Source organism: Diadema antillarum, unplaced genomic scaffold (genome assembly GCF_040938485.1).
Source record: "Diadema antillarum isolate AM-2024a unplaced genomic scaffold, OU_Dant_1.0 seq00001222_RagTag, whole genome shotgun sequence".
NCBI classification, from domain to species: Eukaryota; Metazoa; Echinodermata; class Echinoidea; order Diadematoida; family Diadematidae; genus Diadema; species Diadema antillarum.
The window spans coordinates 298,530-320,202 of NW_027272012.1; the positions used below are offsets into that span (position 1 = coordinate 298,530).

General features: G+C 39.8%; 1 protein-coding gene across 1 annotated transcript; it reads right to left on the reverse strand.

The window, feature by feature from the left end:
- Positions 1-253: 253 nt before the first annotated feature.
- On the reverse strand, positions 254-9,665 carry LOC139744957 (uncharacterized peptidase C1-like protein F26E4.3). The gene is made up of 9 exons (XM_071655367.1): positions 9,431-9,665; positions 7,827-7,893; positions 7,192-7,296; positions 6,020-6,255; positions 3,287-3,440; positions 2,582-2,744; positions 1,790-1,835; positions 960-1,132; positions 254-379 (listed from the first exon to the last, which is right to left on the reverse strand). The coding sequence occupies exons 1-9, from the start codon at positions 9,663-9,665 to the stop codon at positions 254-256; spliced, it is 1,305 nt and encodes a 434-aa protein (XP_071511468.1).
- Positions 9,666-21,673: the final 12,008 nt, after the last annotated feature.

A 21,673-nucleotide genomic window follows, 5' to 3' on the forward strand; every position in this document is an offset into this window, starting at 1 on the left:
GATTGCTCTGTTTTTGGATATCTCAGCCATGAAATGAAAATGAAAATGAAATTTCAAGACCAGTGTCCCTCAAATACACGTTGAATCCCTCTTGGAATTACATACTCTTTCATATTTCAAAAGAGGTTTCTCATCTCACCAAAAAGTGCTAGAAACCTGAAGTTTCGTCTTAACCAACTCTGTATGATTACTTTCAAGTATGACTTTTTTAGGGAGTGTGACGTCAGTATCAGGTGACTCAGGGTTCATGCTGTCACACCGTGTGGACTTGCATCCAGACTCCGAGCACATAGGACTCGATGTCGCTCTCGTTTTCCCCTCGAACGATACGGAACATCCCGTCCTCACCCCAAGAGCGCCCCCAGGAGTTGGCAACAAGCTATGAAGGAATGGATACAGGTGGCGAAACCAGGAAAAAACAAAAACAAAGGAAGAAAGAAAAATGAATCAAGTGACATGTGTTCAATTACTTGGTAATAGGTGATGTTTAATCATGTCCCCCAATAGACGAACGGTGAGGAGATGCTCACTCATTTATAAAAACAAAAGAAAACGAAGCACAAAACCAATCGAAATATCAAAGTATGTCTTCACTTTTGAAATAGTCATGTCATTGACGTTGTCATAGAACAGCGTTGCGTCTACGACGTTTCCTGACATCGCAATATTGAATGCTAAAAGGTAAAAGGTAAAAAAAAAAAGAATTGGGAATTTACCATACAGAATTATTGGCTCTCTCAGTTATTGTTTAGACATAATGCTAAAACCTAAAAGTACTAGAAATTAATTTTTTCGTGGTTCGGTTTTCATAGACCAGAAAAAATAGACCAGAAAAACAATTTTCGTTCGAACTTCAGGAACCTCGCTGAGAATAGGTAGCCCTACCTATAGAAATGTCAAAAAACAGACAGATTAGATTTGCAATAATCGTATTTATTTTGAATGCAAATTCACGTTACCCAGTATTTGATCGGTCGACGCGGGTCAGTTTCATCGACGCCCCAACCCACTATCTTGACGGACAACCAGCCCGCTTGGTTCGGGTCGGACTCGTCCCCTGCGACGGTGGATTTAACGTGCCTGTACACCCCGGTCCTGTAGACGAAGAAGTCCTTCTTCACTTTGAAAGTCGCTGAAAAGCACAAGAAAGTAGAAATAAAGCCGATTATATAAAGGGCAGCTCGCCGGGGTAGAGCAATGGGTTTAACATCATAGAAAGCTAACAATGATAAGAAACAACAACAACAGCATAAATCACTGACAATGATATGGAAAACAATTTTGCGGTATACATTATGTGTGTGTTGTGGTTAAAGGATCAACAAAAAAAAATGAGGAAATCGACACGACAACAACAGCTTAGCAACAATAAACAACGACAGAGTGTACTTGGGAACTTTCACTTTCTCGAATATAATTATGTTGTGAAAAATTCATTCTGAGAGCCCCTCCCCTTTGCTTTAATTTATTTATTCATTTATTTCTCAGACAGAAAGAAACCTCCAACTGTGACAGTGTTGCATTTCGCATATTGATAATAAATTTCCTGGAAATGTCACATGTAAAGTCTGTGGGAGTAACAATTATCTTTGAGGCAACAATGCCTCGATTTTTGCTTAGAAATGATGATGATAATGATAATGATAACAAAAAAAAAAGAGAAACATAAAAAATTATTAGCCTTAGAGTGTACATACTTCAAAATGCCTTACGCGTTTCTAGTTTGTAAAGTGTATATTCGTTTCCTGCGCTGAATACTAAGTAATAACTTGATATGGAACAGCAGTACCTTGAACAGGTCCATTTCTGTAGATTTCCTGCATTATGTCGGACTCCTGTAGGGGAAACATGAATAGGATTGTGACATAATTGAATTTACGTTATGTATGTATGTATGTATGTATGTATGTATGTATGTATGTATGAATGTATATATATATATATATATATATATATATATATATATATATATATATATATATATATAAAGGCAGAAAACTGTGTCTTGAAGGTGTTTCCCGTACAGATACCAACCAATCGTCATTAAAAGAGTTGAAAGAACTCTTCATGTTTGTTCTTTTATATGATTCCTGTCACTGAAGAAAGAGTGATGTATGCCATGTTATTTTTTATTGTCGAAAAACGGAATAAATTTGAATTTGAATTTGAATGTACCGACACTTTTAACTTCACACAGTTTGATACATTGCGGATATGCAATAATGTAAAGATTTTGTTTTCATTCATTTCACGAACATCTGACTGGAGAGAAAAAAAAAAATGTTTTTATGTCTTGGTCACACGACAGTTTGAAGCATATGCCTATCCCTCTTTAGGGTCGTAGACGTAATAATAAGCTAATAATAACTTATGCTTTCATCAGTGGTGTTTTTATTCACCTACTAGCATCTGCAATAAACTCTTTTTCAAGGAATATCAAACTGTGTTTCCTAAATAGCACCTTTGTGCTACATGACATAATAAGATATTGTGGTACACCAAAATAAAAAAAAGGAGCAAAAGCGAAGAGAAGAAAGAGAAGATAAAAATGAGTAACATCACAGGGTTGTAAATATTTCACCTTTGGGGCGATAACGTATGGGGGTGTGGACCGAAGGTAGGCCGACGTCACGCCCCTTTCGGGACATTGGCTCCAAACGTAAGGTTTGCGACACGGGAGCTGATCCATCTCGGTGTCCTCGGACATCCCGCTCCGGTAGGGGTAGCATTCTTGAGATGGGAGCCTGATTCCCCCGACGAATACCACAGAAGAGAAAGCATGGCAGTTACTCTACATCATTGGCTGCCATTGTAACAAACTTGACTACACGGAGAGATTACTAGACTTCCACAAACACTAGAACATCACGTAAAGGGAAAGAACGATCCCGCTGAAACCTAGGGCAATGATATAACTACATGTTATTTAGAACAAATCAATTTTCATGACAAGCGTCCTGAAGTGAGACTATTAAAGCCAGCATTCCAAACGTTAGCGGTTAGGATATCCTTTGTCCTGCATTTTTTTTTTACCATCATTCCTTATGATATTTATATTCTAAATGGGCGGGGGTAGCAGTCAAAAAGCTTTGATGAAATCGTAAATGCGATAAGCAACTTTGATAAAGATTCTTAATCTTCACATAATATCACACAAAAGAGAAGAATTTCCCCTGTCTGATTTAAGGTTCAGTCATTTTGATCATCAGCGCCAAACTGAACACGAAGAAATGAGCCCTATTGCGGATAGCTCCATCACAACACATCAATAAACAGAACACGTTACCCCGTTCTGCGGATAAACCACCAGGCGCGATCCAGGTTCCCGCCGCCGCACCCTAGCTGACCCTGGACCCGGTTGCAGGAGAGCAGATGCTGGGCAGATAACCGGATACGCTCCCTTCCCTCCGACTGAATAGCTAACCTGTCGGATGCCACACCTGCGATCCAGGGAACGATTGTTTTCAGATAAAAGCCATGCATTTTCTATTTCTCTCTTTTTTTCCAACCCCCCCCCCCCATCTCTCTCTCTCTCTTACACGGACAACATAAACTTACTGAAAGTTCATCTTGTAGAAAAAAAAACAGGGACAGAAGCTCCTGATAGTGCCGGTAAAGTTTGGAAAACGAATATTATCGTCAAAGGGAACAGTTATTTAGATTTTGGAGTCCCTTTCATGTTTTCACAGCTACAAGACAAGGAAAAGCGGAAACGGAGTAAAAACAACAATAAAAAGACGGAGACGAAGAAGAACAACAAGCAGAAAGTATAGGCCTTACACAAACAGCAGTGAGTGAAAACGGCGATTTGATCGCTTTGGGGTGGGTTTCTTTGATTTTGCATGTAATGAGTATATTTTTTACTCATGTTGTTAAATCACATCATGATTGATTCCAGGCTATTTCTTCTCATTGTGCTATCTGATATAGTCTGATATGGTTCACATTTACTGTGCTCCATAATTATTTTGCTAACAAAAAGAATGAAAGAGAAAAGCCACATAATTGAATCTGATAAGTTTTAAACTTTCCTCTAACTTTGAAGCATGATACCTGATTACTATGCGACATGGTCTGTATAGCTTCCATGTCTTGTAGGCCCATACAAAATCACATCCCTCGTATGTAGCCGAGGTTCCGTGACGTCACACATTATTGACACTCGCCCGCCTGAGGGCCACAAAAGCAAAAACACCGCAAGACGCTGCAGACAATAATTATGTAAGCACTAGGTACTTGTACAAATTAACACTAAGCTACAGTCATACTAGAGTGTAGGCCTGTATTGTGTTGGGACCTGCACTATATTCTCGACGTTTTGATCTGCTATTTGGTTTAATTATAAATGCAGAAAGTCGATATGAAATTTCTAACATCGTCTTAATTGGGTCTAGTCTGAGCTGAGGGTGAGCACCGTGACTGTCTTTGTGCGTATTTCCTATCCATTTGGATAACCCAGATAGATCTACAGATTGCGTAGATCCAAGATGAATAAGAGTTATCTCTAATAGTCCCACTTGTCTTGTGTATGGCGCTGGTGTAGTTGCGTGCTACTTTCATTCTAGACATTTTGCAATTGTTCTCGATTTAGAGAATGTGGAGATTAAGCGATATTTCTAGTCGGAATTGGTCTGCCGGTAATCACCTTACACCCCATGTTTGTTTTTCTTTTCGCCTGGATCACTAAGCCTACGTGTACTTCGGACACTGTCGCTGGCTTCATGGCGAGGACGCTTTTGCTATATTCAGTACTTTATATCGACCAGCTCACTCTGCAACCTCTTTTGTCGTCGTTACAGAGGGAGTTAATATTCTGGGAAGCAAAAAAAAAAAATATATATATATAGCAGATGGTCTGGAAGCTAGACTATACTCTTTGCTGTGTTTGGAACGTACATGGGCCATCCCTTTGGAAAGAACACAGTGTCCAACAGTGTGCTCTCAATATGCTCACATAGTCGACTGTGTGAAAACGCTCAAATTCAACAGTGTGAAATGATTTCACAGTGTGATGTGCTTTTTCACAGTGTTCCCACAGTAGTGCTTGTTTAATACCGTGTTCACTATGTTAAAAAGCTCAAATTCAACTATGTGAAGAGATTTCACACTGTGTTCACGAAATGTTCACACTGTGTTTCACATCACATTTTTTTTCACACTGCAGGACACTGTGTTCTTTCCAGCAGGGATTGTGTCTTAGTGGATAAGGCCATGTAGCCTACTCTCATTTGTTAGGTCCATGGGTTGAGTCCCGTCGCTGGCAGCACTGCAGGAGGTGCAGTGTCCTCTAAAATAGGCAAAGCGTTTTATCCTTCCCTATTGCCTGGCCTTTTCGGAGGAGACATGCAACTAACGCGATCTGTCCTGTTGCTGCTTTCTCAAAGGCACCGAGGTGCTTCCTTTGGTAATCACGTAAAAATACATTCAAACACACACACACACACACACACACACACACACTTCCTTTCTTTCTTCCCCAAATAATCTTTATTTGATTACTGTCATTTTACACTTAATTTATCGTGAAAGTATACAAGCAATATGATATTAGCAATAAATAGAAATCAAATGAAGATTATTGAAAAAAAAACCAAAATAAAACGTAATTACTGTAGTCGGGTGACCCGAAAATTCTAACATACATCTTGAATTTGTTCACGAAATTACACGCGCGTACACACACACACGCACACGCACACGCAAACACACGAAAAAACATAGTCTAATACAAACCTACCCCCCCCCCCCCATCCCTATGCAGTCCTTTATAGGGTTAACCGCTCACATCCCAATCCTACACTTCAATAAATCACATTGAATAAGGGGGTTCAATTGTGTATTCAAACGAATAAGTTATGTTGAATGAAGAAGTTCCATAATGTATTCAAACACACACACACACACACACACACACAAACACTCACACTCGCGTGCACAAGACTCTACATGTAAATTGAGATGGGCAGTTAGATGAGAGAGGTGGGGTGGGGGTCGTTTTAGTACATAAAATTCGACTCACTCGTAGTGGATATCGCCCAGGAGCTTCCACAGTTTCCTTGATCCATCACTTCGCCTATGAGGCCACCCCAGCGATCCCTGGCATCGAACGACTTCGGCAGGGCACCGCTTTCGCCATCGAACTCGACATTGATCATGGAAGCGAAAGCCGCCTGGGGAGAGAAGGTGCCCAAGCGGTATCGTACCCCATCCTTCTGCGTGAGCCCCCAGAGAAAGGAGTAGTTACTGGAGCGCCATCTGAAGAAGAGGGACAGATAAAGAGAATACAAAAAGAGAAAGAAAGAGGGAGAGAGAGATATGTATTGAGAGATAGATAAAGTGTGTGTGTGTGTGTGTGTGTGAGAGAGAGAGAGAGAGAGAGAGAGGGAGAGAGAGAGAGAGAGAGAGAGAGCGGGCGGGTAGACAGACAGGGAGTTGCAATGTTACTAGGCAACATCCGGCATCAAAATATAAAGTACCAGTATAGCAACGTAGTTAACTATCAACCTTGCTGGAAAGAACACAGTGTCCAACAGTGTGTTCACAGTGTTTTCACATTTATTCGTCTGCGTGAAAACGCTCAAATTTTACAGTGTGAAGATGATTTCACACTGTGGTGTTGTTTTTCACATAGAGATTACATAGTGACGTTCTGTTTCACACTGTGAATTGATGATTCACAATGTGTTCACAATGCTAAAACGCTCGAATTGAACAGTGTGAAGAGATTTCACACTGTGTTCACAATATTTTCACACTGTGTTTCACATTGAGTTTCACACTGTGGGACATTGTATTTTTTTCCAGCAGGGAAAATGACAGAACAAATAAACAAACATTCAATCAAACCCTCGAACAAAGAGCAAAACAACAAAAGAAAAACAAACAAACAAACAGACAAACAAACAAACGCACCAGCAACAACAAACAAACATAATAAACAAACAGATAAGCAAACAAACCAAACAGTTGGCATATCAGTCTGAGTGGGTATGGAGCTTGACTTCTCAAGACCGACTCGACAGACGTGAAACGGGATATGTAAGCAGTTAAGGGTGGGATGAAATATAATCAAACAATGAAGAGTCACACATTCTCCAAATATGTAATGGTATTCGTACATGGCAGGGAAAGACGAATTAGGCAGGGACATTGAATTATCACGCATCTGACTATAGTTAATAGCAAGCCTACCCAAAGTTCCCATAGTTGATGTCGTTGATGACGTCGCTCTCGACGAGGCAGGAGTTTTCCTCACAGACGAACTCGGCGATGCCGTCCCCCCGATCACGACACATACTGCAAAGACAGGAGTTGACTAAACAATTTAGACATTATGTTACCTATTACATAGACAAGAACAATAAAAAACTGAAAACAGGTGTATTTCCACTAAGTTCTGAAAGGCAGTCGTGTGTGTGTGCTGGAAAGCTGAGATTAACATTACTGTAAGAAAACCCAATTCAAAACAGAAATGAATTCAACAATCGTTGACTTTAAAGATATCAGATCAAGTCTGTTGTTTCCTATCAATTATTGAAGTCCCCTGTTTGCAATCGATTGTTACATGATTACTCTGAAGCAAAGGGAGTTCACGTAACGCAACACCAACATCTCACACCTTGGAAACTTATTGGCATCAAAACTTGAAAAGAGAAGGACTGAGACGATCAAGAGAGGTCAGTAATGTTTTTTTTTTTCTTTCATCTCTCTTTAAAATTCTCCGAAAAAACTGATGTGAATAAACCAAACGTTAGACCTACTGAGTATACCCTTGAAAAAAAAAGCAACAAAGAATTATTTAAAGATCTATAGTCATCATTACTTACCATCGGTTGCAGTTGATTTTGATTGTGTCTCCTTGATTGTAGGTCACCCCATTTGAGATACAGATATCTGTGAAAGGGGGCGGAAGGTGGGGGGGGGGGGGTAAAGACTTCGTCATTGTATGACACCTGCCACGGATGTACGTACTAGCTAGATGACGTACGGTGTAATTATCATGAACTGTGATTAGATTTTTGTTTGTTTTGTTTGTTTGTTTGTTCATTTCCATCTGAGAAGATGGCTGGATAGCCCATATTCAGCTACGTTAAGCTGGTCTTCCATGGGGTCCAGTTGGATGTGAGGTGGGACCACTTCACCGGGTTAAACACCCTGCTCTTTGCGATGAATGAATGACGCGGGATCTTTTACGTGCATGAGTTATTACTCTCTCATACACGGGACCTCCATTTTATGTCCTATCCGAGGGACAAAGTGTTTTGCCTCATGCTAGAGGGGACGGTATGCTTACACACAACATTGCTCAGTCCAGACTCGGGTTCGAACCCGGGCCGCGTGATCGTGAGGCAGATGCGCTACCGACTGAGCCAACTCACCGCCCTGGTGATAGATATGTATCTTAAGATCCCTAACTGGTCAAGAACTGTTATAAGAGCTAGAAGACTATCATGAACATCAACTTGAGGAACGAAGATAAGATGAGCATTACACCTTTAAGTGGAAAATGTGTTCTCCAGATGTTTCCTGCCAGCTGCTGCACGCTCTTTCACACGTAATGCTGCGTTTACACCATGTTCCCGGCGGCCATGGCAGTCACGTTTCAGGCCACCGTGGACAAAACGGGATGGACGTGGGGCAACGCGGTGAGACAGGATAGGCAAACGTGACAGGCCGTGATTGCCGTGGATGGTGTGTCAGATTTTCAAACGGTCAAACAAATTTGTCACGGCAGTCCCGGTGCTAATAATGAGGAACCTTGTATGCCGTAATAAAACGGGGTGAACGCAACAAAATGCGACTGCACGTAATAGGTACGAACACTATTGTATGAATAGAAGCAACAAAATTTGGAGGCGGTCCGTAGCGGGACGCGACGGAAAATATTGATGGTCTAGCCTGACCAGACGCTGTGAGAACAGCGTCTGATAGCTATAATGTTCACTGGGGCGAGGACTGGAATGAATAACACTAGAAAACAAAGTGTGGGGCGGGGGGGGGGGGGGGGGGGCAGGGAATGTCTCATTCCCTGCACTACGCTTGCCCGTGTCCGCCGGGAACATGGTGTAAACGCAAAATGAGATTATTATATAAGATCATTACGTTTGAATATGAATTGAATAATCATGAACTATATGAAGGGAAGGCTCACAATGGAAAGTAGATGGCTAATATACTTCATTAAATTCAAATTCAAATTCAAATTCAAACTTTATTTTCACTTTCTTTCTTCAACAGAATGTATAAGAAACAATATCATGAACTTGACATTGCAATATGACATTGCAATATGAATTCATCCCGTTCCATCAACATGCTAGAAGCCCCCCCCCCTCAAAAAAAAAGCCCAAACAAACAAAACAAACAAAACAAAACACTGTTTATTCCGTCTCAGGGTAAATGTGAAATGCTGAAAGGAAAGAGTCCGAACCTCTTCTGCTCTCTTGCGGGGGCGGGACGCGTAGGCACCGGTAGCGGAAATCGGGGCAGCAGTCGGTGGCAGTCAAGTAGCAGAACTCGTCGCAGTAGCACAGTGTGTCGAAGTAAGGGGTCGTACACTCGTCGTCTCGACCAGGGCAGCAACCGCGGACGGAGCAGTACTGCGCTACGACTCCCGTGAAAGTGAGCACCTGTAGGAGCGTCAGTGCGCAAAGTGCGAGAGACATAATGATGGGTAACCCCCTCATGATTCCGGCGTCTTCGTACTCGATATAGTCCGGCAAAAGTCGAAATCTGCAGAAATCTGCAGTATAGATTAAAAAAGAAAGACAGCACGAAATATACAAGTTTTGGCGATCATTTAAGAGGCTTGTGCGTACATGTTTTGCTTGCGTGAAATTATAGACATGAGTTAGAAATTTATGTAATAACAATTATGGAAAATAGGGCCTACAAGTTCAATAAAGCCGACGAAATCACACTAAGCGAGCATGGCGATATTTTGATCAAGAATGCATTACAGGGCCTAAGCTGAGCTCACGCGCATCACAAAATAAACAGAAAGAGGCTGTTATTAAACAGAATAGTGTCAATCTCCCTCCGCTGCCATACCCCTTAAATAACATAAAAAATTTAGAGAATGGCGATTATTATGAGGAATAGGTAAAATACCACCATGAGATTGTAAAAAAAAGAGAGAAAAAGATGACATTTGATTACCACCAGGAAAACAATATAAAAAGGCCTATGGATCTGTTGTGGAAAAGGTCCGGGATGAAAAGCAAGGCAACCATAAAAAGAAGTATCGAAACTCGCTTTTAAAACCTGAAGAGGACTATAGGTCCGGGTTATGATAATATCCCGCGTTCCTCTCTGGTCGTCTGTCTGTGCGTCGTGGAGTTCGACATTCGATTATATCCTTAGTACTGATGTGGGCTGTGATCAGTTTTCGTCCCACGCTCGGTCAGACAAATGCACCAGACAGTATTCGAGGTGAAAGAGTTTGAAAAAAAAAATCACCTCTGCTAATAATTGCATTAACGGCTGATTGGACGCAACGGCCGAATCTGTGCAGAGAAATCCATGGGAAAAGTAAAAGAGAAGATGAGTCACTAAGTCTATTTCATGAAGACGAAAATTAAAAGGCGAATTATGATTAGAGATTATTCTGGGATCTCTCCCAATCAGAGAGTCGTCCATGTATCTTTCAATATTTTTTTAATCTGAATGGGATTATTCTTTGCAAAGCCCGGGAACAAAGTGTCTGATGGGTGTGCGATGAAGCGTGTTATCAGGCAATGCAGCGGATCCTTTGGAGTTAGCTTTCATATCAGATGCATTGTGAAATTCCAGCCAATGTAAACTAATGAGACAAGAGCAGAACAATCAAGTGCGTGTTACATGGCCAGCAGTCTCTTTTTTTTTTTGCAACTCTTAACAATCTGCGCAGTGTCTCTATTTCTTTAATAGACACATTCATTCGACACAATAGGCCTACTTGCCACTAGCCTAAAGAAGAATGAAACCCAAACATTATGTGAATTGAGAGAATGCAGTAATGTTGATATATGAGGTAAGTCTTAAAGAAAATCGGACAATCCATTCCAAACTCTTGAACGTATAAAGTTTCGGTGACGCCATGCCTGGATGAGAAGACAACACTACTTTTTGTGACGTCATGTATGAACAACAATATAAAGAGTAATTAAACAATAACATTTTTCACTTTATTAGTATAATGACAGAGCATCTGACTTTCCTCTTTCAGCAAATGTACCCACTCATACATTTACCAGTAACAAGTCGAGGGAATGTGCGCTTTTTAGCAAAAATTTGATTTTGTGGAATTCGCTTTGGTTATCGTTGGGCATACATGACGTCACAAACTGTAGTAGCATTCTCATACGGCGGTGGCTGCACCCAAACTTTAAACATCCATTACTTTTCACTGGATAATCTGATTTTCCTCAAAAGTCGCTGATGTGTCCCACTGATTGCTGCTTTCATCTATTCCAGTATTGTATAATTGGATTTCATCCCCTTTCATCCAGCCGACTGGTGGTATCGCGTTAAGACGTTTAGTTTGCATCTACATCAGTCTACAATAGTCCAGATTTCTTTACGAAAAACGTTCTTCTTTTTTTTTTTCTTCTAAATCTTCAAATTCCTATCTGTTATCACCCTGTTATAACACAACGATCAAGTTAATGGCAAGTGAGTTTGATACTTGTATAGGGTGTTGATACTAAAAAGTTGCCTGGGAGACGTTTACTTTCCGGTCGGGTTAATAGGCCTACATGACACATACAATGCCAATACGAAATGAATTATTAAGTGCCAACTGTCAGATACTCGTCAAGTGTAATTTCATACCCTTTTTTTTTCTTTCCATAGCCTGAATACAGCAAACATTAACAATTTATTCACTGGGAAAACAGGTCAGACGACAAGGCCGTCTTGAACAGAAGCAGTGACCGGAGACATAGACATAATCATTAAAATCTCTGAGACCATGGTCGCTCCTCCAGTATTAGTACTGTTTATTATTATTATTATCATTATTATTATTATTATTATTATTATTATTATTATTATTATTTTTATTATTATTATTATTATTATTATTATTATCATTATTATTTTTATTATTATTATTATTATTATCATCATTATTATTGTTATCTCTATCTTCACAAGATATCTCTTGGAGATCAATATCACGTCATGTTCCATCCTGGCACTTAGACTTCCAGTACTTTTCTCAGGATTCGCGCCGTCCCCAGCAATGCTGCTTTTTGGAGCGTTTGCACTCGATCGGGCACGCCAAGTGCCGTCGCAGCTGCTTTGGCGTTGTTCTGAGTGCTACAACGACAATAGGGATCACCTTCGTTCTCATATTCCACAGGCGGCGAAGCTCTCTGGCAAGGTCTTAGTACTTTTCTATCTTTTCCTTCTCCTTCTCGGCTACTCTGCTGTCTCCCGTTACCGCGACATCGACGATCGTGCACATCTGTCGAGCCCTTTCTACGACGATGATATCCGGACGCCTGTGCTCGATGACATTGTCAGTTTGAACATCGAAATCCCGCAGGATTTTAACTTGACCATTTTCAGAAACTTTCTATGGTTCGTGCATATACCATTTGCTCTCACATGGTATTTCATGTTTTCTGCAAGCTCCCAGTGAACGACTTGTGCCAGTTTGTCATGTCGTCTTTTGTACTCTTTTTGCGCCAGTTTACTACAGCCACATACGATATGTTGCACTCGGCATATCCTGCATGCGGCATCCACATCTCTCTTCTGTATCTTGGCTCTCAGAGCATTCGTTGACAGTGCTTGCTCTTGGGCAGCGATGATCAGTCCTTCTGTCTCCTTCTTCAGTTCTCTTATTATTATTAGGGAGCTTTAGATTTTAGACGCGCGGACGTTCAAAGGAAAAAAACATGTTCTGAGCTTGCGCAGTAGCGCGCGTAAAGTCAATCTATTTTTAGCTTGCGTCGCCTGAGTTGTTTACTACGCGTACTGGGCTATTTTCACGTCCGCACAGTTTGCGACGTAGAGAGCTTCTTCATGCACTGATCATATGGGGGCACGATTTTATTTTTTATACGTTGCGTCCCAGCGTAATCTAAAGCTACTTTTCCACACGACGCAGGGAGAGGAGAACGTCCAGCGCAAGCGTCGGTTCAAACGTCCGCGCGTCTAAATCTAAAGCTCCCTATTATTATTATTATTATTATTATTATCATTATTATTATTATTATCATCATCATTATCATCATTATTGATATTTTAACTGTAATTATGGATTTACTGTTACTGCTATCTTGCGGCAAAGGACAATGGTTTCCTTGTATGACAAATAAATAAAAACATAAATGAAATAAAACAAAACGAAATAACGTTGATATCTAATTATGTCTACAAATCGCCCATGGAGACCAAAAAAAAAAAAAAAAAATGCTCGCCGATGCATGTCGATACATACCAACATTAGATTTAAATCACTATGATTGATTTCATATAAAATATGGAATGTAAAACCCCTGCTAAATATTCCATTCCAAAAGTCGACGGGCAATGATTGGGCCAAAAACACTTGTTCATAGTTTTCTGTAGTCTGCCCCTTGTATATAAAGGACCAACGGCTTCAGAATTCAGTCTGTTCAGAGAATGTATACTTTACCAATGTTCTCTGAGCTGATCCATGACTTGATATGTGCTCCTAAGACTGACAACATCCAGACGCTGGGTGGTCCTCTTGCAAGCTTGTCTTTTTGTTTCTGGTTGTTTGGCTTTTCTTTCACCTTTCAACCGTGTTCGCACCATTCCTGACTTACCAGATGTGAAGCACATTGAATTTGAATTACCAGCTATTTCTTCCTGTTCTTTTTTTTTCTTCCAAAGAGTCCATAACTCTGAACACCTTACTCTCTTTCCTATATCGTTCCTGGGAGTGGTATTGCTCGCCCCCTCAAGATTAAATTCGCAGGTTTGGCTTTTGCGCCTCGCAAATCTAGACAGCTGTATTTAGTTAATGTGTATAGTGCAATCCACTTCTTACAATGTTGTTACGATGTTGTTGCTGTTGTTGCTGATTTCGTTGTTCTTGCTGCTGTTGTTGTTGTGTTTTGTTATGGCGTTTACGTGTTTTGATAGGCATGTGATCCTAATGATATATCTATTTAAGAAAATCCACATCCTTGCGGATGCCATGACTGAATAGCTTAGAAAAATACAAGAACATGAATATGAGCTGGAAAATTACTATATCTGGTGTAGAAGAAATTTCGGTATCAAAGTTAAACAACAACAACAACAACAACAACAACAACAACAAACGAATAAAATGCGTTATATCAAAAACAACAACAAGCCACTAGCAGACTAGGAGACTACTATTGCCCTTCTGATTAGGCTCTGATAAAGACGGACTGAACTATTATATTTACTGAATATCAAAAAAGCAATAAAAGATAACAAAAATATGAAAGGACTTTTGGTATAGCAACCCCACTCCTATACGTGATGTGGCGACGGATTTTAAGGGAGATGAATCCAGTTGTTTAGCGCTGGATATAAGTAGACCTACACAATGTACTCGAGTATTTTCCCTGATGTCGAAGTTTTCGACGCATTTGACCTCTCTTGAAGCAAAGACGTCCCAACAAGAAAACTTATTGTTAGGGTTTTTATTCTATTTCTGTGCACTGTATAACTCTCACCCTTATACTCTCCTCCATTCTAACTCTAAATCGTACAGCCCACGATTCATACAGCCCACGAGTCATACAGACCACGAGTCATACAGCCCACGAGTCATACAGCCCACGAGTTATACAGACCACGAGTCATACAGCTCATAAGTTCGACACTAGGGTGCGTTCGAGCGCTCTTAAGGCCCACGAGACTGACACATTAAGCCCGGTGCTGTACATAATGTCGAACTCATGGGCTGTTTTTACTTAAGTGTCGAACTCATGATTCTTTTTTTTTTCCAACGATAAACTCGTGGGCTGTATGACTCGTGGGTGTTGGTCTCTGGGTGTTGGTAATAATATCAAATGTTTAAAGTACATGTTGGCAATTGGTTGCTAGGATGACATGTCAGCATTCATTGATAAAAAAAGATCAGCAAATCACTTTAGGATGACCAAAGACTTATGTTATCTAAGAGACCAGCGGCTCTTTTCCACATGTATATGTTTCATCCACCGACTTCTTTAACCAGGAAGATCTTTGCAAAGTCTCAAGGGAATTCAAAATGTCTTGGGGAGGTAATGAATTTGAGTGATGTTCGTTATTCCGAAGGTTCATTCATCTGAAAAGAAAGACAAGGTGCGTACTAACGAACCTTCAGAATTACGACCCTTATTTCGTTTTCTGATTAACGAATTTTCGGAGTAACAAACCTTTTTTTTTTTTATTGTCGAGTCAAGGAACCTTCGGAATAACGATTTTTATTTCACTTTCGGGTTAACTTACCTTCGGAATAGCAAACCTTATTTCATTTTCGGAATAACTTATCTTCGGAATATCGAACTTTATCTTACTTTCGGATTAACAAAATCTTCGGAATAACGAACTGTAACCGTTAATCTATATACTGTCTTCTTTTTTTCTGTCTATCTGTCAGGTTCATGTTGTTTCTCTTTTTTTAGCTTTCTACCATTCGTATTCCTGTTTTAATTTCTCTTTGGTTATTCCTTTTTTTATCGACTGCCTTGCTTGCAGTCCCTTTTCAGACCAAACTTTATCTTTCTCCCTTCAGCATTCCCGAATAGGAATCACACGCGTGCGAGACAGCTATAGTGTTGATATTAGTTTACAAACGGCATTATTGCGCGACGGTGGCCTCGCCTTTAACACGTAGCGATGTGAAAGGTCAAGTCGAAGTAAGAATCCATTATTTGATGTGTCATAATGACTATGTCACTCATAGTCACAGTAATATTTTCCAATAGCATGGCTGATGCGCGTTTCAATCTCGGCCACACGAACTACACATATTGTTGTGCAGTTTGCCAATTGCATGAACCCTCGAAGCAGTACGACGTACTTACATGCATGTGTACAAGGCCCACCCCAGTAGGCCTGTTAATAAATTGTCCTTGTGATGGTAACGGCATGGACAACAATGATGTAAATGAAATATTGCAATAACAAATGGAAGTACAACTGGTGTCAACCGTGTTCTAAATTAGGAAGGGCCTAGGATATCAATTTGGTTATAATATAGATACTTTGAAATACATAATTTCCGACATCATTAAATCTAACTGGTAAACCGTTACTGATCGTGTTTTTCGAAAGTATTTAGATTAAAAAAAATACTCTCAAAAATTTGAGAGGATCCCATACAGCACTTAAATCGTCCTTTGACAGATACGAGGAATACGAGGATTTTGAGTTTCTGTTGACTTGAAGTAAGTGCATCTTGTGTTCCTTGTAGTTCATGTACATAAAAAAATAAACATACAAAAAAGCAACCGTAAAATCTAATCTTCAAATACTTAGTATCATTAATGCTACAATATCTTAAGAGAAATTTTTCAGGCTAATTTTTGACGCTGAATATCGTATATATTTTGGCAAAATAGAATTGAAACCGAGTAAATCTGTAAAAGAAATACACTGCAGTTGAGAAGAGCTCGACCCATCTTGCACATGCCAAGTTGAAGTATTCTGCTTTTATGTACTATGAAATGTGTCGTATAAGAACAATGGATGAATTGAAATAGAAAATACAAACATGTATCTAACATGGCGCAAAACAAAGAAAAAAACAAACAAATCACGATTCCATCGAATCGAATTTGGATCTGTGAAAGCGGCGTAATAGTTATTGTCGTTTTCGACAGCGAAAAATGCCAGGATCCCAGATCTGTGAGCGTGTGAAAAAAGGTAAACAAAGGAGTTACACGCTAATTTAAGACATGCAGATGGACTTATTTGAGCAAAAACTGGAAGAAAAAACGGTAAAGAGAGTCGAAACAAACATAGTTACTCTGAACCTGGTGAGCCTCTTTATTTGCTTTATATAGACAATCCTCATGCCCCGTTCTATCAGCTATTGCAGTGCCAAATAATATATTTCCTATAAACTTGTTATCACCTTGATGTGCTTTTACAGGCGAAAACCTGAAATATGGTAAATATTAACCTTGTACTTCTCGACATGCAGTCACAAGCTGATTATGTACAATTGTATTTCTTTTTAAATCTTACGTACCTGCGTGTCCACCAATGGGGCAAGTATGAATGCGGTAAAATTATCCTCCGAAGAGATGGAAATATTTGCGACAGTTCAACCTGCCGAGCGACACAGTTCCAGACGGGATTATGGTGTGGTCGCTAAAATATTGCTTTTCTTGAAGGAAAACATCGAGAAGTGTGTTTAAATGACAGCTGCCAACCCGGGCCTGCACTGAGTGGGCGTGTCGAAAACACTCGAATCAAGTTTCGCGTTAAGCCTCATACAGACGGGGGAGAAGTTTTAACCACCTCTGCCGACGTTGTTTCTTAACGAAATTTTATTCTGGCATTAAACCGTGGTCCAAATCTAATCTTACTTTGATTTCTGCCAATCCCTCGCCACTCCTTCGAATATACTTTCTCGCCCCTTCTCTCTCTCTCTCTCTCTCTCTCTCTCCCTCTCTCTCTCTCCTTCTCTGTCTTTCTAACCTTATTTTGCATAATAACAACAATCGTCAGCATCAATTTCAGAGTTCATGCCTCTTATCTTGTTTTTTCCCCTTTTCCAACCATGATTATTTCTATAACAAGGTAAAAACTTGAAGTTCCTGATTTAATCTCACTTTTAGTTCTGCCAAGCCCTCAGCACGCCTCCAACTCTCTCCCTTGTTCTCTCTCTCTCTCTCTCTCTCTTTCTTTCTTCCTCTGTCTATGGCACTTTATATGTTACCTGACTGTACTGTAATCTGCATTGATGTTTTTAGTCCCTGCTTCTAATGTCTTTTCTCTCTTTCGAACGTACTTAAATGACAAGGTTCTGACGATGAATGCAATATACTTGACTAATACAACCAGTGAAGCAATGGCCTTAAACCCACAACTTCACGATGCATTTGCGCCCAGTACTTTACCACAGTACCTCGGCTCGAGTAGTTGAGCATAAGTATTTCATGAGCTTTTGCTGGAGTTTTTAAAACTCGACAGCTCAATTTATTGTTGTTGAAATTGAATGTCCCAGTGTAGGTCTACCTAATCCAAAAAAGGGGGTGGGGTGGAATTGCTATAGGGTCTATTGTTGCATCTGTCACTGGAAAAGAAATTAAGTCCTCCAGTATTGTTGCGGGCATTGTGCAAAAGAATCCAGTGCTGTACTCTTTAGGGTGTTGTGAAAGAAAACTAGGTACTTCTGTAATCTGGGAGGGCATTCAATTTTATTCACGCTTCCATCGACAATATTCATTATGATCGCCATACTTAGCGGCTTATCTTTTCGATTTCCACCCGATTACATTTAAAGCAACTGAACGACTGAATGATATATATTTTTTTCAGTGTGTTTTGTTTGCAATCACAGTCTCGTGAATACCTGGTTTGATTGTTTGAAAGATCGCGGATTCGAATTTCATTGTTACGGCCGGCTCTTTCCATTTTTCAAAGGTAGGGGCTCTATAGATGATGTCTGTCATTGCCCATGGCATGACTTTTATATTACACACACAGGGGACTAACAAAAATTACGAACATCATAGTTATAGGAGTTGTGGTTGACGATATCTCACAGTTGCAGCGTTGAGCGGGACAGTAGTAGATCAATATGACACCTGTACGACTATTATTGTTATCAATGAACGCCGTGGCAGCTATCGTTATTTATTGAGAGTTTATTTAGGCCCTTGATCTATTTGTTCAGACATTTGGAAGAGGAAATGCCTGCTCCCTTTTCAAAATACTGCCGTTGACAGTATATGTCACTTGGCAGAAGTAGGACAGTCTTAGACTGCTTACAAAGACGAGCCTAGTGTGAATAATTTCCATCTATCTGTTCGACTCTAATTGGGCCCTTCGTGCGGTAAATAAGTATTTGCATAATTCACCTTTTCAAGATCTCATGTCCATCAAACCCGACCCACTCATCTTGCACCACAGTAAGGACATTTAAGCTATGCGGTATAGTGGAGACAACACATAGATTTCGGATCACTACTGAATATTTCTCCCTCATATTGTTCTCCTACATCTTGATAAATCGATTAACGACTTCAGTCAATTCAAGATTGATACAGTGAAAAGAGTAGTCTAGCTGGCAATTAAGGCGATAGACTTACACTACGTCTTTCTGGAGCCACATAAAGATACAATTTAATGATGATGGTTCCCCATCATAATTATGATCAACTGAGAACCATGACAACGCCACTCTTTTGTTTTTGCCCAATGAACGTCTCATTTTTTTTTTTCGGGCATTACCCATACTGATACTGACCGGTACACAAACGATCAGCTCCGCCGAGTAGCATTGCATGTGTACAAATGCATCCCAACTCTTTGTTGCGAAAGTGGCTGCCGCAAAAATGAAATCATATCACCGTTTTATAAAACAAATAGCGCACATAACTTAATTTGGTTAGGAGTCAGCAAAATAGCTGTCTATCCTCCGTGATTACGGAACAGCAAAAAACATATTCGGCCATGCTTCGTGTGTTTCCAACTTTTCCAAAGTTACCACTTGCAGATTATTCTTCCCAACACGATGTGTTATGTGTTATAACATGTATGTTAATGGTCACGACATAGTGTACTTATGGTAGTTAAATTTTGCAATAAGTGTACACGGCTTTTTTCATCATTCTTTATCACAACGATTGAGAAAACAGAGACATGCAACGGCTAGGTTGTCGACATGACCAATAGGAAAGGAAGTTACACACAAAATCCAAAACAGAATTTTGTTGAGAACAATAAAAAATCAAGAACTCATTACTTTTCTATGTGCCGAAAAGACGCATCACTATTAGACTTTGGAAGAATTGGAACGCATATACCAAATAATGTTGTTTGGCTTTTGGCAACATGTTTGAATGTTGAATTCTACGAAAAAGACTAAATTTCGAACTTACCTGGATGTCCTTCCAAAGAGATCTCTCACAACATGAATAACAGGCAGCTCTGCAATTCGGCTCAACTGCCTGACATTGGTGTAGGTCTTATTTTCTCGTATTGTTGAACTGTTTGTGTCGCGATGTTTGCTAGACGACTGTGTTTAAAGCCTTTGTATCGCCTCAGCATTAAAGAGCACAGTTACCTTCACAATGGATTTCAAAATGTGAGGGGGTCCTTTCTTCAGGAGCAAGCGGGACATGCGTCCATCATAAATGAAGTTTTCTGCATTGATCACGAAATGCTTAATTCCCCACTTCAGCGTTATTCTGGGTTTTGTTGTTGTTTTTGTTGTTGGTTTTGTTGTCATTGTTGTCGCCTATTTATGCCACCTGAACACTCCCTTTCCCCTTCAGCGAAGTGCGTCTGTTTGAATAATATTTTGGGGGTATTTTTACGTCAAATACACAGGTGTATTGTGTGCGCTTTAAATCCGTCACAATTGAAATAGTACAAGAAATATTGCCTGGAGCGTGAAAATAGTACACCTTTTAAGACATTTGTAGTCTCCTAATTTAACCCAGTATAGTACTTACGAGCCCAGCAATATAATATTACTAATATGTGTATATGTATATATATATATATATATATATATATATATATATATATATATATATATATATATTATGTATATGTATAAAGTTTGGTGGCAAAAAGAATCAAGTACATTTTTGTTAAGATGAGAGATTTGTGATGAAAGCTGCTTAATAGCAAAAAAGCGATAGGAAAATGCGGAATATCTATTAAGATGGGATTTTCGCTCAATAAATAATATTTCTTCTTCTGCACTGCAGCAATTGCTCCTTTTTCACAATACAATGAGCACTGTTCTCTGAAAAATCTGTTTCATGTTTCAAGCCACGTTACGCGAATCAATCTTTTATCATGAGTGGCGATTTTACTCTACATTTTGTTTTGGTAAAGATTGCAGAATAAAGATGGCAAAGGAACATAAGCCCCGGAAGAAAGACATCAAATCAAACGGTCCCGAAACTCTCAAGGGTCTATGTGTGGCAGACTAGATTATGTTGTCAACCTTTTATTTTTTATCCTTTTTTTCGCTGGAATTGGAACTTTTTGTTGAAACTGATGTTGCTGCCAACCCTTCCGGAATACCTCAGAGGTTTTTGCGCCGTTTTCTTCAAAGTTAGGGTCGAAATGTAAGAGACGACAAGTTTTCTTCGTCAATTGTCAATGCATTCAAACCCGTGAACACTATTGGGAAAGATCAATGGAAGATAGGTAAATTGACTGGGTGGATTAGGTCCCTTTATCTGGACATGACTTTTGATAATCAAATTGCACGGTTGATCGCAGGGCAAAGTGTGCACTCCATGATAATGGTAATGCATCTACTGGTTCCCACTCGGGCATGAAAACGTGATAGAAGAGGGATTTGCATTTGCTTCCCATAGAATTCGCGAATCAGACTAACTTTATATTGAGGTCTATATTCAACCAGTCCATATAGGCTGACGGATTCTCTATGACTTAAGAAGAAATAGAATAGCGATTAGAGAGACATTGAATAAATTGTTGACAGCGAATAAAACACGCAAGCACACACACACAGACACACAAACACACTCACGTATAT

Excerpts from the sequence above, each read along its gene's own strand:
- LOC139744957 (XM_071655367.1), bottom strand. The coding sequence starts at position 9,665 with ATGTCTCTCGCACTTTGCGCACTGACGCTCCTACAGGTGCTCACTTTC. Across the intron at positions 7,894-9,430 it reads CCCGCAAGAGAGCAGAAGAG|ATATCTGTATCTCAAATGGG; the intron begins GTTCGGACTCTT and ends CCCCTTTCACAG. Across the intron at positions 1,133-1,789 it reads CAGAAATGGACCTGTTCAAG|CGACTTTCAAAGTGAAGAAG; the intron begins GTACTGCTGTTC and ends TGTGCTTTTCAG.